The sequence below is a fragment of the Alosa alosa genome, chromosome 3 (genome assembly GCF_017589495.1).
Source record: "Alosa alosa isolate M-15738 ecotype Scorff River chromosome 3, AALO_Geno_1.1, whole genome shotgun sequence".
Lineage (NCBI taxonomy): Eukaryota > Metazoa > Chordata > Actinopteri > Clupeiformes > Clupeidae > Alosa > Alosa alosa.
Genome location: NC_063191.1, coordinates 36,320,845 through 36,337,866, shown reverse-complemented (window position 1 = coordinate 36,337,866; position 17,022 = coordinate 36,320,845). Strand labels below are relative to the sequence as shown.

The following is a 17,022-nucleotide window of genomic DNA, read 5'->3' as shown; positions in this document are numbered from 1 at the left end:
GGGTATACGTTGATACTACGATAGCAGTTATGTGATATATCTGTCAAACTAGGCTGTCAGCTCAGATCTGTGCGCAATCTTGGTGTTGGGATGACGTTGGCCAATCATGAAACGTGGAGACACAGAAGACCGCCTCTATTTAAAAACAATTACTTCCGCATTCATGAGCGACAGCTTAATCTACAATGCGGTCATTTTTTTGTGTCTAACCTATAACATCAAATAAATCAATTGTCATCAGTTGTTGTATGGTATGCACGTCCATAGTGGGATATTTGCACGCACAGCACTATTAAAGCGCATTCTAGATCCAAAATGTTAGTAGAGGCGGAGCTCCACCTGTAAGATATTTGACAGAATCCTACACGTGAGAGAACTTTGTTTTTAAGACAATTGATTGGTCAGTGGGCAGTAGATTACACGATTTGAGCTATAACTTAGCACATAACCTCCTCCCGACCAGGTTTGGTTGACAGCATAAGATACCATGGTGATATAGCGACACTAAAACAGATCCACTTTCGTGTCACAGCATACCCTGGCTTTGAGCGCAACATACCTCGCTAACCTCGTAGTATACCCCACTGACTGTATGATGTGGAAAGCATTAACATTAGTTGATTTAGCTTTGATCCAAAGTGGCATCCAGATGAGTACTACTGACTTTAATTTTAGTACAATAGGAGACATTTCAGTAGATGCAGTGTTTCCCACATAATTGGATTATATTTGTGGTGGTAGGTTTGCAGAATTAACTTGAATGCAACAGTGTTTAGCAAATTAGCGCAGCATGGTTATGATGCTAACCAGATTTAAGCAAAATTTAGTACAACCTGGAAAATCATTGTGCGGTGGTCAATGTTGATATTGTGGTGGGCCGCCACAAATAAGTCAATGTATGGGAAACACTGAGATGTAAATATTAGCTTTAGGCGGGAATCATATTAGCCAGCGGCAAGCGGCAGGTTTCCTATTGTTCTCTATGGTTTGGCAGCGGAAGGGTGGCGCTAGCGTTGAGCAAGCTGAGCGTTGGAACTTGGTTCAACTTTCAAAGCACAACGCAAGCGTATTCAATTGACAAACCATTTGTGTTGCTTAGGAACGAGACAAAACTTTTTGCCGCTGCCGCTTGCCACTGGCTAATGTGATCCTCGCCTTACATATACTATACAACACAAGATAACCTGATGATGATGATAGAAATAGACACAATCAATAGGATGTGTATGATGGGTGAGAGTAAATCGTGTCCGGTTTAGTACAGTAGAGGCAGAAGAGGAGATACTCTTTGATTAATTACAGCAATGATTTCTAATCCATTTGCTCTTTATATTTTGTAGAACTACAACAGAACTGTGGCTAGATGAGTGATCTTCCTGTGATAAAGATATCACATACAAAGCCTTACTGAAATGTAATCTTGAAATAAAATACAACTAAGTGACAGTGACACTAAAGGCTATATGCTGTTGTTGTCATGTTGTCATGTAATTGTTTATTGGTGCCACAAACTGTCAAGTAGATGACCATCCACAACACCTTAATCCTGTGCATAGGGCTTAAAGTATTGCTTGTGCTGGAGGCAGGAAGAAATGTATCCTGCGAATCCAAACAAACAGCGTCACTGACTCGTGAATGTTCTTCCAGAGCCCAGAGTACACTGCAGTATCCAGGGGGGGTTTCAGGAGCTCTGATTAATGTCGCAAAGCACCTGCACAACCTGAAGTTCAGTCACAACCTGAGTCTGGGAGAAGATGCAATTTTCAGAGACTGTTCAATATAGTAAGTTCTATACATATTAGGGCTGGGTGATATGTAGTCCATGGGCCAGACCAGATACCGGTACCATCTGGGTGGGCAAATTCTAGTTGTGATTTTTTTATACCTACACATCCCTAGTTTATGTTTTGATATGATAGACCTCTGAGATTGGTAGCTTTTTAGTGGTTATCACCTAATGAAGTAAACCCCCCCCCCAAAATAAAATCGCATTTTAGACACTTGGTGCATGTCCTGGTTGAAGCCATGGTTAAGACACTTGTCAGTGTTGTATAATATTGAATTAATATATAATATTTGGTATCATTTTAAAGATTATATTCTGAGCTTTCATTCAAACACATTGGTGAGGTCCTCTGATCAACACAGAGGACACTGGAGCTCTTTGAACTAACAAAAACACAACATTTTTCACAATTTCCGCCTAAACTTTACACCTTCTTTATGCCCTGTGGCATCAGAGAACATTACAGACACAAAAGACAGAACCTGAAATACTCCCAGGACTCCAAGGATTCAGGAAATGTATGCTTTACCCATACTTCTTCATTGTTGGATGTGATTTTAGGGCTAAACCAAGAAGGATGATTTTGGCCAAAATTCCGCACATGGAACTTCATTGGTTTGTTAGGTAGATGTGTAATTGTGTTTCTATTGTCATGCCAAGTGTAAATGTAACATTTTGACCACAGAAGATGCATATTTCATCATACACCAATGATTTGCTGGCAGGTTGTCTTGCAGTCACAGTGGCAGAGGCAGGGGCAGGTTTGTTTGTGATAGAATCCAGGGTCATTGTAACACATGCGATTATATCAGACCGTAGCATTCCACATGGGCTAATGTAGCCTACAGTAGTAGTCGTGTTTTTCCAACTGTTATGCATAGATGTTAGGCTAGATCATCTTGCCATCTCATAGTTGGTAAATCATTTTATATTTCTGGGGGGAAATGCATTTTGTTGAGGCTGTATAATACGGACTTTATTTCCGACAGACAATTACATGGTGGTGATGATATTGGGAAGTGTTAGACAATGTAGGCTAAACATTTTATACCGACTTAAAAGCACAATATCCGATCATCTGACATTCCACTAGCATAAATGCTAACTTTATCAGAAAAGTTAACCTAACTTGACAATGACTGCAAACATCGTAAGGCTTATCCACAGCGTGTGTAGGCTACGTTACTGTTAAAAGTTCAGATGACAAACTATGCCTCTGATCTAGTTTCCCGTTCTCTAGCAGCAGCGTTAACGTTACAGGAGCGTTGTCCACCACTTTGACAGCAACATCCATGTAGCCTACATCTAACATCTGACCACAAAATAAACGAAGAAAGCAATTCTTGCTTAACTTAATTAAGTCACTGTAGGTTTATGAAGCTCTGTGTCTGTAACGTTAGTGAACTTATCACGGTATAATTTTGGCAGAACTAACGTTACTAAATGTAACTGTTTGCTTAAGTGACATTATGTAAATTTTAATGATGGTATCCTACTTCTGATAGGCATACGAATGCCTGCATAATGTTGCACCATGTAAATAAACACGAATGTTCAATTTAGTAGCCTACAATTGAGCAAATATGAGATAAAATGCATGCTTACCTGATATGGACTCAGAAATGAGATGTGTGTGGTGCAGTACCGCTGGTCTACCACATCGATGGTCTCCCGGTCAACTACAATTCGATGACTTTTCGATCATATTTCCCGGTCAACTATAAATCAATGGCTTTTCAACAATCCGGTTCCCGGTCAACCCTATATCAATGTTTTTTCAACATCTGTGTCATCACCAGGTAAACCAAAAATCAATGTCCAATCAATTATAAAGATTCAAAATTTCTTTTATTGACATTTTATCATGGAGAACCTAGTTTTCAATTGTTTGCATGGGAGAGTACAAATAAAATAGGTACAAATATTGTGTGTGTGTGTGCATAAGTTATACCCAAAATCTGCCGGTGCATCGGGCGGCGTTGGTCTACACGCTAACTATAGATCAACATTGTTCCAATGCCACTCCCAGATAGCAAAATTTGACCGGCCCACCTCTGGCCCACTACCTTGCCTCAGGGTTTTGTGAGTGTTGGCCCAGTTCTGGCTGGGCCTCCGGCCCAACAATGGCCCAATTACTGATAACTGACACAAAGAATTTCCTCTGGCCCAGATGTGGCCCACACACTGCAAAATGACTCTCATTGTTTCTGTTGGCCCAGGTCTGGCCCACACACTGTAAAATGACTCTTATTGGAACTGTTGGCCCAGGTGTGGCCCACACACTGTGAAATGACTGTCATGCATTCTGTTGGCCCAGGTCTGGCCCACACACTATATAACTGAGTGTTGGCTGAGTGTCGGCTGGGCCTCTGGGCCTGTACTGGCCCACGCACTATAAAACTGATCTGACTGAGTGTTGGCTGAATGTCGGTTGGGTCCCCGGGCCACATGTGGCCCATTAACTACCAAAAGTACTTGAAAATAAACACAAATCCAGAACTAGTAATTAAAAGCACAAGCTACTTTTATTAACAAGTTTGACAAACACAACCTTGCAAATAAAACAAACATTTAAAAATTATACAAGCTTTTACATATATACACTTTAGAAATTAAACAAGTGAAAATATACAATCTACTTTTATCTACAACAATCGACTTCTTTCATATACAAAAACACAAACAATTAAACATTTTAAAACTGTATAATGGTTAAAAGAAATAAATGATTCTAAATTAACATTAAACATTTACAGAAATATTCTATCTCTCTCCCTCACTCACTCACTCTAAAAGAGTAATTCCATTGTCAGTAGTTGTGGGTTGTGAGTTAAGTGTTAAGTGCTTTAAATTCTGTATTTTTGTACCATGTACCATGACCTACCCAGCTACATACATGCACACACACTCACTCTCAAAGTATTTTTCAATAGCAGCAACCTTTGCCACCTGCCTTCTCTTTCTGTTGCCGCTTCATTGTTGCCTCCACCAGTTTCAGCAGCACTACCAGCCGGGGGTGTCTCCAAACTGCATTTAGGTATAAAAGAATATTATAAGATCATTATGAGGTCTAAAGCAAGATTTCAACATGTCATCTGTCAGAAGTTCTGTTTGTCCACTCAAATATACTTACAGATAGCCACCTCAGCTCTCTGTGGGGGTTGATCAGAGTTCTTTCCATCCATCCTTCAATTTGAGATGTATGGACAGCATGTCATTTCAAAAGAAAATAAAAAAATCATTAAACTATGTATCCTTTACTGTCTGACAAAATATTACTAAAGCCCAGTCTTGCCATTCTGCAGCTGTCTTGGTAACACCTCCCTGGTAGTTATTTTGGGCAACATTGACATTGTGTGATTGTTAAATGCTGATATATTACCAATGACAATCACCAAGAGCAAGACATATTTGTCAACACATACAGACCTGAAGCACTTGTGGACTTCCTTCACAAGAGCCTTGTGGGTGCTCCAGTTTTCAACAGCGCATGTTTCCTGCCCACTCCTGTTCTTTGCTGACATAATGGATGAGGCAAACCAAAAGCATCTAAAAATGACACATCACAAAACACAGGCCTAGATGAAAGCTGATTCCTATGATTTGGCTCATCTAAACAAAAACGTATTACTTATTCTATTAAATCAATGTACAACTTACCAAGAGCTCTTCAGGTCTCCTGTTTTTCCAACACAAGAAATGGTTCACACATGTATACACCGGTAGCCTTCTTCATCCAAAGGAGTGCAGGCAGGTCTCTGGTCAGTGTGGCCTGGATTCTGAGGTGTACATTTAAAAAAAGTCACAGTAACGTTAGGTTAATGGAAGTATATGTGCTCAAAATGATTACATGATCATAAAACAACCCCTCAGTACAAAATACAGAACGACCTTAAAATACAGATTTTGATGAGCTTTACATGACCAGGACAGGACCCACCCTGCTACCATCTCTCTCTCTCTCTCACACACACACTCTCTTAAGGCATACAGTCTCAGTCCTGCCTGCCTAGTGCCTGAAGTTGGATAGATAACGATGAAATGCCCAATTACCAATCGCTATATTCTAAGTCATGCAATACTGGTTAACTGTTAAGCTATTTCTAAAATGATTAGATCACACTTTTCTTTGAAAACCACATAATTATGCAAGTATAGCTAACGTTACAGCACTGAACGTTTTTGACCACCAACACTGACGTTAAAGGTAGCAGCTAATTAGGCCAACAAAGTAGGCTAAGAAATCATAACGTATGTTACCGCTAGCTTCGTCATCGTCAAGGGGGTTAGATTGAAACACCCATTCTTGTTATGCTACTTGTTAAACTTTGTCTGCAATAATAAGCCTACGTACATTCATAATGATTTACATGCAATAACAGGTAAAGTTGCATGTTACTTACCACAGGCAGTGTCCAAAACGAGACAGTTTCGCGCCGTCCTGCTGGTTTCAAACTGAACAGTTGCTCTGCTCGTGGCTCTTCCACATGTAATGGGCCGACAGTCACTTCACAGAATTGGGCCATGTACGTTTAGCGTCCGGCTGTCGCTAAATGTTTCATTTTTGCCGCCAACAGCCTCGATACTGATCAGTGTCCGTTCCTGAAGTATCGGGCCACACACTGTATGAAATCCGTCTGCCGAGATTGATTCGAAAACTGGCAAGTCGCCCATCAAACCCCAATCGGGCCAAATAAGACACTCAGTAATCAGCCCAACTACTGCGTGTCAGTGTCGGCCCATTCAAGGGGACAGTGCCTCAGCCGACCTGAAACTCCGCCGACAGTGGCAGCACTCAGCCAGGATCGGGCCGACTGTGTTTACTGTGCTTCAGCCGACTCGGACCTCAGCCGACACTGCCAGCACTCAGCCAGAATCGGGCCGACTATGCTTGCTATCTGGGACTGTAATCAACATTACATTTGTCAGGTTTTCATCAGTATTGCAATGGTGATTCAACATTTATTTAGTGTTGAGATTTCAATGTCAACCATTCTGATGGTTTTGATGGAAAATCAATATATTTTCAATGTCACCTTGCTGTCTGGGGATGCTCTTGTACCAGTCCTCCCTAGGCTATTTGTATTCTGCTTCCTTGACTGCACTGCCAATTCGTTGAGTTATTTTATAAATAAAGAAAGGGTGCAAAGTGCTTGGAAGTTTAAGAAAAGATTTATTGAAGGTGCTCATTGATGTCAGGAACACAAAAGTTCAAAAGAAAGCGAAAAGCAAGGCACTGCTTTAAAAGCCCCTCCCACTTTCTAGCGCATAGTTCTTGAATCAGGAAGTGACAGTGTAAACAACAGGCAATGCTGTCTTCTAGTTCTGACTTTAACGTGTGCTATCTCTGCTACAAACATTGTTAATGGGTACAATCTTATGGATTTAATTAAATGGACTCTTGATTAACATATCTTTCTGTTTTCTAAAGCTTAACCGAAGAAAAACATGGCTTCAAGATCTTTCTCAGAGGAGGATTTCTCCTGCGCGGTGTGCCGTGACATCTACAAGGATCCTGTTATTCTGACATGTAGCCACAGTGTGTGTAAAGTCTGTTTGCAGCGGTTCTGGGAGACAAAACTATCGAGAGAATGCCCAGTTTGTAGAAGTGTCACCTCAACGGAACATGTCTGCCCCCCCAATCTGGCTTTAAGAAACCTGTGTGAGATCTTCTTACAGAGAAGTCAGACAGCTGCAGCAGATTCTGACGTGCTTTGCCATCGGCACAATGAGAAACGCAAACTCTTCTGTCTGGAGGATAAACAGCCTGTGTGTTTGGTGTGTCGAGATTCAAAGAAACATAGAGGTCATACCTTCAGTCCCATAGACGAAGCAGCACAGGAACGTAAGGTAACGTTTACTGCATGAGTTTATGTAGCTTCCTAGCCTACAGGTGCGCCTGCAGGTGTAGCATACCTACGGCCGTACGCTAGCCCAGGGGTTCCTAAACTTTTCCACGACAAGGCCCCCCAAATACCACTAGGTTCAGGCCAAGGACCCCCTTGATGTGTTATTAAACCCATCGACAATACTACGGCAAATGAAAAAATACATTAAGCTAATTCTAATACTTATTTTAGCCCCAGTTACATTTGGGGCTTTCTGCAGCTACCACTCTATTATTCCTATATCATTATCATGGAAAATATAATGTTCAGATATGCGACAAATTATTATAATGGCATTGTATAACAACCCTCATAGTAATGTATATTTAAAATGTTTCAAATGTATTTGTTTTTTTTGTTGTTTTTTTTTAGAATTATTTTTATTATTCATTTCTGTGAGTCATCATAATTAGGTACCAGGAAGCACATCAAATAAGGTAAAAACAACCTCAATGAAAAAAGGAACAGTTTCAGAATTTCATCAAATCAGGATTTCATCTCTTCTTTCACAAAATATGCTTCCCTCAATACTTTTTATTGTTTATTTATTATACCGACCCACCCCCCTTCCCCCAACCCACCCTACCATTCACCCACCTCTTCCTCCCTCCATCCACCCTCCATCCACCCACCTGTATTTATTTGTTGCTTTTATTTTCCCTTCCAACTAGCTGAGGCCCCCCTGGCACCCCCTCGCGGCCCCCACTTTGAAAACCACTGCACTAGCCTACCTACTCAAGGAGAGAGATCATTTCCCCTGTGTGTGTATCCACACCAAGTTTTTCTACCATAACGTCCTCCCAACTCTACACTATCCAAAATGCATGACAGCAGGCTATTAACATTTTTCTGTAAACACATTAACAAAATCAACTTAATGCGGAGCTATACACACGCACGTTCGTCTGTGGTAACAGTTGCAGCATTGGAATACTGTTTAATGTAGGTACAGCGCAGAGTAGACTATAGCAAGGAAATTGTCAATACTATAGGAGTGCCTACATACAGTAAATAGATAGTCGAAGTATGGTAGGTGGAGAAGAGGTAGAAGTATGGTAGGAGGAGAAGTGGTAGAAGAGGTAGAAGTATGGTAGGAGGAGAAGTGGTAGAAGTATGGTAGGAGGAGAAGTGGTAGAAGTGGTAGAAGTATGGTAGGAGGAGAAGTGGTAGAAGTATGGTAGGAGGAGAAGTGGTAGAAGAGGTAGAAGTATGGTAGGAGGAGAAGTGGTAGAAGTATGGTAGGAGGAGAAGTGGTAGAAGAGGTAGAAGTATGGTAGGAGGAGAAGTGGTAGAAGTATGGTAGGAGGAGAAGAGGTAGAAGTATGGTAGGAGGAGAAGTGGTAGAAGAGGTAGAAGTATGGTAGGTGGAGAAGTGGTAGAAGTATGGTAGGAGGAGAAGTGGTAGAAGAGAAGGTAGAGGAGGGAACAGAGGGAAGTGGTAGAAGAGAAGGTAGAGGAGGGAAGAGTGTGGTAAGTGATGAGGTTGTCAGAAGCGCTAGGAGAGGAGGTAGAGTTGTGTCGTCAAGAGTTTTTTGAAGGTAGAGAGGGACGCCCCTGCTATGATGGGACGTGGCAAACGGGACCCCCCCTCACACACACACACACACAGCATGTCAGCCTATATTAGTCCACCCATACATCTTGTTTCCTTCCAGGAGGAACTCGGGATCAAACTGCAGCTCTTACAGAAGAAACTTGAAGACTTCAACCTCGCAACACTCACCTGTGATAAAACTCTAGAGTACATAAAGGTAGGAGTTGAGGTGGTGGTGGTCAGGTGGTTAGGAACCTGGCCTTCCGAATGGTACTCCAGAAGGTTATCGTTTCAATTCCAGAATGGGTGGGCAGTGGTTAGCTAATTTGGCTAGCATGAATAAGCCAGGCGAGTTGTAGGATCAAGTCCCGTCTGCCACTGTTGTGCCCACAAATGTTTGGATAAAAACATCAGTTAGTTGCTCTGGAATAGACTGGCAACTTAGTGAGGTAATGGACCCTGCTTTTAATGATGGGCAGTTTAAAGTCTTAAGTGCCCGCTAAAGGTAATTTAATAATTGGTGGTTGGTAGCGTAGTGGTTAAGGAGCTGGGCTAGTATGTAGTAGCCTGAGAAGATGTGGGTTCAATTCCTGGCTTCCACCGTTGTGCTTTGAGCAAGGCACTTAACAAGTTGCTCTGGGAACAATGGTCTGTGTACTATATACATATGGCTTTGGATAGAATGGTCTGCTAAATGAATGCATTTGTAAATGTCATTTGTAATTTCCCACACGGGACTCAAAAGAGTATATATACATAACTAAAATCAATTTAACACCATAAACGAGACATTAACTGCTGGTATTGATGAATTAAAAATTAACAATGTCATGATGTGATATTGCAGGTTCAAACCCAACACACAGAGATGCAGATCAAGGAGGAGTTTGAGAAACTTCACCAGTTTCTACGAGATGAAGAGGCAGCCAGGATAGCTGCACTGAGGGAGGAAGAGGAGCAGAAGAGTCAAATGGTAAAGGAGAAGATGGAGAAGATCAGCAGAGAGATCTCATTTCTCTCCGACACCATCACAACCATAGAGGAGGAGATGGGAGCTGATGACATCACTTTGCTGCAGGTAGTGAACCTCTAACACCTGCTTATGGAGCCCTACAGTGAAATGCTCATGCTTAGATAATGAAGAAGAAGACTGCCCAATCATACTCTACTAACACACACACACACACACACACACACACAGACACACACACACACACACACACACACACACACAGGCTATCCACATGTGCACAAATCAACCCTTTATATGATCAGAATATAGATATGGATAGCATTACCATTTAACAATTTAGTTGAAATTCAAGCTACAGTATAACAGTAGACTTTAGAGTAAATATAAATACTACCTTTGCATACAATATCTGTAGTAGACTTTAGAGTAAATATAAATACTACCTTTGCATACAATATCTGCATGGTAACCAGAGCATGATAGCTTAAATGTTTAAGTGACGTAATCAGAACATAGGCCTATTAGAAGATACTGTAGAAAATGAAGTGCATGTAATGCATGTTACGATTGTTACATTTGTTATGGTTTAATTTGATAAACTGTAGCAATGGCTTATAACCCATGTCCCTCTTATTTTTTGCAGAGCTACAACAGAACTGTGGCTAGGTGAGTGTGTGTGTGTGTGTGTGTGTGTGAGTGGTCTTCCTGTGAATCTCTGTCTATCTTCTCTGAAGTTCTGAATCCAAACAAACAGCGTCACTGATTTCTGAATATTCTTCCAGAACCCAGAGCACACTGCAGTATCCAGAGGGGGTTTCAGGAGCTCTGATCAATGTGGCAAAGCACCTGGGCAACCTGAAGTTCAGAGTCTGGGAGAAGATGCAGGAGATTGTTCAGCTCAGTAAGTTCGGCTGCATGTTGCACACACAACGGTTGCTGTCCGACATGCAAATCTGTGATGCATTGTGCACTGATCTGCTCTTAGCAACTCCAACACTATTATCAATCAATAACAATAACCCCCCCTCTTTAAAATATGTTACAGATGTTTTGTTGTGGAAAGTGACATCAACATGCAAATATAGAATTATTGAAAAGATTTCAGACTGCAACACCATCACCACTTTAGCTGTATTCTCATGTGCTCTCTCTCTTTCTCTTTATATATGCAGTCCCTGTAACTTTGGATCCCAACACTGCACACCCACAACTCATTCTGTCTGAGGATCTGACCCGTATGAACTTTAGTTATAGCAAACAGCAACTCCCTGATAACCCAGAGAGATTTGATTACTGGGTAAATGTATTGGGCTCTGAGGGCTTTAACTCAGGAACTCACTGCTGGGATGTGGAGGTTGGGGACATACATCTTTGGGCTGTGGGTGTTATGTCAGAGTCGGCCAAGAGGAAGGGACCTGTTTGCGAATGGAGTGGGCTTTGGTTTTTGCTCCATGAACGTGGTGAATATGATGCATTTTCTTCCCCGCTGCCAGAGTCTTGGTTTGAAGAATTCCTGGCAACCAGGCCATCCAGGCCCTCTCCTATCACAGTGAGTCGGAAACCCCAGAGGATCAGAGTGCAGCTGGACTGGGACAAAGGAGAGATGTCTTTTTATGACTCTGATGACAACACACATCTCCACACTATTACACACACTTTCACAGAGAGAGTGTTTCCATTTTTTTGGTGCTCAGAGTCAACATATCCCATTGAAGATCTTGCCACTGAAGCTGGAATCAATCAGTGATAGAGTGAGTGGTCTTCAGTGATAGGATAAAAGGTTGTTGTTGTTATGAAAGCATGGATTTGTTTTTCTGGATCTTGAAGGAAGAGGATTTTCCAGATTTTGGCCATATTTTTAGATGAAAAATCTGTCTTTGACAACTCCATTACAGGAAGATGGCTTGATCAGTAACCACACACAGATCTTTGAGGCTTGTGTAGATGTTAGAGAGATGCCGTCAAGTACTGTATGTGTAAATGGCTGAATATGTCAATCTCACATAAAGGTTACAATCATAACTCCAGTTTTATCTACTAATGCTGTGTGGGGTTTTTTGCTGTTTCTATAATTGTAATTTCATTTAATTGTAATTTTACATTTTTTTTGCAACTTTCAAATGACATTTTATTTAAATAATATATGTCATAATAATAAATATCTCAAATCAAACTGAAGTGAAGAGAGACAACCCATAGAGACTTTTAAAATGGTTCAGTGTCCTGGGCTCTGAGGACATTAACTCAGAAACACACCACTGGGATGTGGAGGTTGTGGAAAAGGAGTTACTTTGAACTGGGTGTGATGAGAGAAAATGACCTCAGCAGTGGACTTTGGCGTGTGAGTGTTTATTCTGTTGAAGGTACAGGTTCCTTTTTAATTGCACTGCACTGAGTTGTTTGTTTCCAGCACTTGCCTTCCATGCTGAATTTATGTTGTACTTCATCTTCCAGCCGTAATAAAAGCCCTAATTTTGTATCTCTGACTCTGATATGATTGACCTCTAACCCCACATCCAGAGACACATATCACATTCTTTGAGCACGGCATGAGATGTGCATATCTCGCATACCTAAACAATGCCCACATAGACTCTCTAACTGCCACTTTTACCGTCCACGATTCCAAGATTGGCAAGAACAACCTGCTTCACATATAGTGCAGATACGATCATGATCCATCTTTCAAAGATTCCCACACTCTTGAACCATGAATTAAATCGGTTGTTGCTTTCTTCAGTACAAAATAACTTTTTTATTAAGTCAAAATATTCCCTCATTTCTTTTGACCACAGGGAATATCAGCTGTACCCTGGCATTATAAAATAAAAGCTTTTTTCGTTAGTTACTTTTTTATTAGTTATTTTTTTTTTAGTGTACGACTTTGTATTTAGTGCCTTCAGAAAGATCTCAATATCAATTCTGTGATCTCAGTTGGGTCAGGTTTTTAAAGTAAGTCTGAAATAACCATGTGTAACTTACAGACAAATAGCTTTCATACCTGATGAGATCTCAAACACTCTTTTACACTAACATGAATAGATATGACTGATTGCCACATTAAAATCACATCATCATCACTAACAACAGTGCCTAGACTGACAGGGAGAACAGGTTTCACAAAGATTCAAACTTTCCGTCCCACGAGCAATGAACAGCTTCCTTATACAAAACCACTCCCTCTAAGAAAAAAAAAAAAACTTACCTGAAGAAGGGAAAAAAACATGACACTTCTCGTAAGCTTCATTTTCCACATCATTCTAGTTATACTGAATTGTTTGAATGAAAAATTTAGTCAGCAATAGTTTATATGAAAACAAGTTATTACAGTAGCAACAGTTTTATTTAATTCACATAGGCTTCTAGAAGTTTAAAAATTAGACTAGAATTTTAGTTCAGGCTTGCAAGAGGGGTTGATACCAGTTGAAACAGCCAAACTTCAGGGCAACCACAACTATCAGAGAAAATGTTTTCAAAGGAGGATTTGTCCTGTCCAGTGTGCTGTGACTTCTACAAGGATCCTGTTCTTCTGACCTGCGCTCATAGCATCTGCAGATCCTGCCTTAAGAAGTTCTGCGAAACTAAAGGATCAAGAGAATGTCCAGTCTGTAGAAGAAGGAACTCAAGGGATGACTATCCCCTTAATCCGGTTCTAAAGAAGCTGTGTGAAAGTCAAAGAGAACCGTCTGCATCGTAAGGAACTTGAGCTCTTCTGTGAAGACGACACACAGCTTGTGTGTGTGCTGTGTCAAGACTCAAAACTCCATAAGGAGCACAACTTCAGACCCATCAGTGAAGCAGCCCTGGAGCGCAAGGTAAGAATTATGTAAGGGCTAATGGACGACACGGTGGTCTGTTCACAGAAGTTAATGCACGGTCGAGGTTGTAAAACTTCTGAGACTCAATACAGGTTGGAGGTCGACCTTCTGACCACGTGGTGCAGGGACAACAACCTCCTGCTGAACGTCAGCAAGACCAAGGAGATTGTTGTTGACTTCCGGAAAGGTCACACCCAACACCTGCCACTGACCATCGACGGTGCTGTGGTGGAGAGAGTGAGCAGCACCAAATTCCTGGGGGTGCACATCAGTGAAGACCTCTCCTGGACCACCAACACTGCATCACTGGCTTAAGAAAGCTCAGCGCCCGCCTGTACTTCCCGCGGAAACTCAGGCGATTAAGTGCTCCACCAGCCATCATGACCACATTCTACCGAGGCACCATTGAGAGCATCCTCTCCAGCTGTATCGCTGTGTGGGGCGGAAGCTGCACTGAATACAACAGGAAAGCCCTGCAGCACATAGTGAACACAGCTGGAAGGATTATTGGTGCTTCACTCCCCTCCCTCAAGGACATTTACACCTCCCACCTCACCCGCAAGGCGACCACAATTGTGAGTTATGCAAGTCACCCCGCTCACAATTTGTTTGATCAACTGCCCTCTGGGAAGAGGTACAGAAGCCTGCGCTCCCGCACCACCAGACTCAGCAACAGCTTCATACACCAGGCCGTTAGGATGCTGAACTCTCTCCCCCCCCCCCTCCACCCTCCCCCCCCATCCTGGACTTTGGACCCACAATGGCTGCCTTGCACTACTCCACTTGCACTACTCCACTTGTACACTTGCACACTTTGCAACTTGTTGTTGTTGTCCTGTTGTCCTGAAAACACTTCTGAACACACTTCTGCTGCTCTTACATAACTTGCACCACTATGCCACTTGCATACTTAGGTCAAACAGAACTACCTCAGCCATTTATTGGCCTGACGTTTGCACTATTATATTGACTGTCTACTGTATGCACAATTGCACAATTTCAACTCAAATTTTGCTGCTCTTATTTTCTTCATTGTATGTGCCTTCTTATTTTTACTTTTTATGTTGTTTACTTGAATGTTATGTTTGTCTGTGGACCTAATTGGTAAAATATGTCTTGTCTCCACTGTGGGATAGTAGGAAACGTAATTTCGATCTCTTTGTATGTCTTGACGTGAATAAATTGACAATTGACTTGACTTTGACTTTGACACACACACACACACACACACTTATAACACAAAGACATACAAACAGATAAATACTGACTCTCATTTCTGTCCTTAATAATGGTGACCTTATTCTAGGAAAACCTAAAGGTCAAACTGCAGCCTTTACAGAGGAAGCTGAGCAGCTTTAAACAAGCTAAAACAACCTGTGATGAAGAGTAAGACTTACAACAGTACAATACTAGACAGACCACTCATAACAGAGTATTCATATCACCTAAGACACCATTGTATGATGACATATGTTATTACAGGTGCAAGCCCAACACACAGAGAAACAGATCAAGGAGGAGTCTGAAAAGCTGTACTGGCTTCTACGAGATGAAGAGGCAGCTAGGATATCTGCACTGAGGGAGGAAGAGGATGAGAAGAGTCAGATGATGAAGGAGAAGATTGAGAAGATCAGCAGAGAGATCTTACAGACTCAATCAGAGCCATAGAGGAGGAGATGGGATCTGGTGACATCCCATTCCTGCAGGTAGGGTTTGGGCTTGATGTTTCTTAGTGAATCTCTGACATTTGATCATAAATGTCCATCATGAGAGGAAGAGGAGAAATACCCCAACTTAGACCATGTAGCTCACATACAGTTGCATCCCAATCACTGTTCCAGTTCGTTCACAACCGGATTTTCACACATTTCAGAGACTAGGGGAGTAACTAAGGATATATAGGTGTGCAGGTATACTGTAGGTGTGTCAAAACAACACCAAACTCAAACTAGTCTGGCAGCTGACTCCCTCAGACAGGTGAGACTTACCTTCTCTCCTGAAGGACAGCGCTAGGCTTTTCTGGCAGTGCCCCCATATGGTGAGGTGATGCAAAGGCATGAGTCAGGTCACTTCCCGGGGACTAGGTGATTTCCTGGCTAAAAAGGCCTCTGTGAAGTTTTCTTTTTTAAGTTAAAAACATTAAAATGACCAAATAAAATCAGCAGAATGTGAATACTGGTAATTCACCATTTAGACCTTATTTCAGAAACATCTAGAGTATTGCCCAGTGAGCAATGCTAACAAGACAGCTCCAGACCCCTTCTCTTGTTATAATATCTTGTTCCACAAGAGGGGCTGTACTGTACAGTACAATGCCATTCAAGGGAAAAGTGCAGTTGCATGCATAGTGGTGTATTCAAGATAAATCAAATCCTGACAGAATTGCACAAATAGTCCATTTAAACAAATTCTATTGCATTCTTTCCAGAAGTCCGTCCATGCTATATAAATGATCTGTTACCATCACAATTATTGTTTTATCTTGAATGCAGTTGAAATCCCTGCGATATCAAAAATGTATAATGTGTGTCAGTGTGACCATTTTAGAAGTGTCTGAATTGTGTACTTGTATCTGTCAATTGTGCACAATATGTAATACAACACACACACACACACACACACACACACTATCTGGGACATTTTACGTTTTTCTAACATAATTAAGATATCTAGAAGCTCTATCAAAGATCCCTAATCCATAACTCTCTTAAATCTTACAGAGCTACAAGAGCACAGTGGAAAGGTGAGTGTTCTGCCTCCTGCATCTCTCTTCTCTCTGGTTCTGAACCCAAACCCACAGCAGCACTGACTCCTGAATGTTATTCCAGAGCCCAGTGCACACTGCAGGATCCAGAGACAGTCTCAGGAGCTCTGATCAATGTAGCAAAGCACCTGGGCAACCTGAATTTCAGAGTCTGGGAGAAGATGCGGGATGTGGTTCAGTACAGTGAGTTCTATTGCACATACACCTTTAAAACACACCCCCACACACACACACACTTAATTCATTTATTTGGAATGAC

At 41.6% G+C, this 17,022-nt stretch overlaps 1 protein-coding gene and 1 long non-coding RNA gene across 2 annotated transcripts; one reads left to right on the top strand and one right to left on the bottom strand.

Moving 5' to 3' along the window:
* Nucleotides 1-4,522: 4,522 nt before the first annotated feature.
* Nucleotides 4,523-6,671, bottom strand: LOC125292209. The gene is made up of 5 exons (XR_007193152.1): nucleotides 6,190-6,671; nucleotides 5,447-5,565; nucleotides 5,216-5,335; nucleotides 4,920-4,972; nucleotides 4,523-4,813 (listed from the first exon to the last, which is right to left on the bottom strand). It is a non-coding gene; the product is annotated as an uncharacterized LOC125292209 (long non-coding RNA).
* Nucleotides 6,672-7,087: 416 nt separating this feature from the next.
* LOC125292208 (zinc-binding protein A33-like) lies at nucleotides 7,088-12,660 on the top strand. The gene is made up of 7 exons (XM_048239414.1): nucleotides 7,088-7,122; nucleotides 7,218-7,636; nucleotides 9,330-9,425; nucleotides 10,056-10,286; nucleotides 10,825-10,847; nucleotides 10,964-11,082; nucleotides 11,354-12,660. The coding sequence occupies exons 2-7, from the start codon at nucleotides 7,235-7,237 to the stop codon at nucleotides 11,926-11,928; spliced, it is 1,446 nt and encodes a 481-aa protein (XP_048095371.1). The 5' UTR covers nucleotides 7,088-7,122; nucleotides 7,218-7,234; the 3' UTR covers nucleotides 11,929-12,660.
* The last annotated feature ends 4,362 nt before the right edge of the window (nucleotides 12,661-17,022 follow it).

Bases quoted from the DNA above. Each gene is read 5' to 3' on its own strand.
- LOC125292208 (XM_048239414.1), top strand. From the start codon at position 7,235: ATGGCTTCAAGATCTTTCTCAGAGGAGGATTTCTCCTGCGCGGTGTGC. The intron at 9,426-10,055 runs GTAGGAGTTGAG...GTGATATTGCAG, and splicing joins AAACTCTAGAGTACATAAAG to GTTCAAACCCAACACACAGA. The intron at 10,287-10,824 runs GTAGTGAACCTC...TATTTTTTGCAG, and splicing joins ATGACATCACTTTGCTGCAG to AGCTACAACAGAACTGTGGC.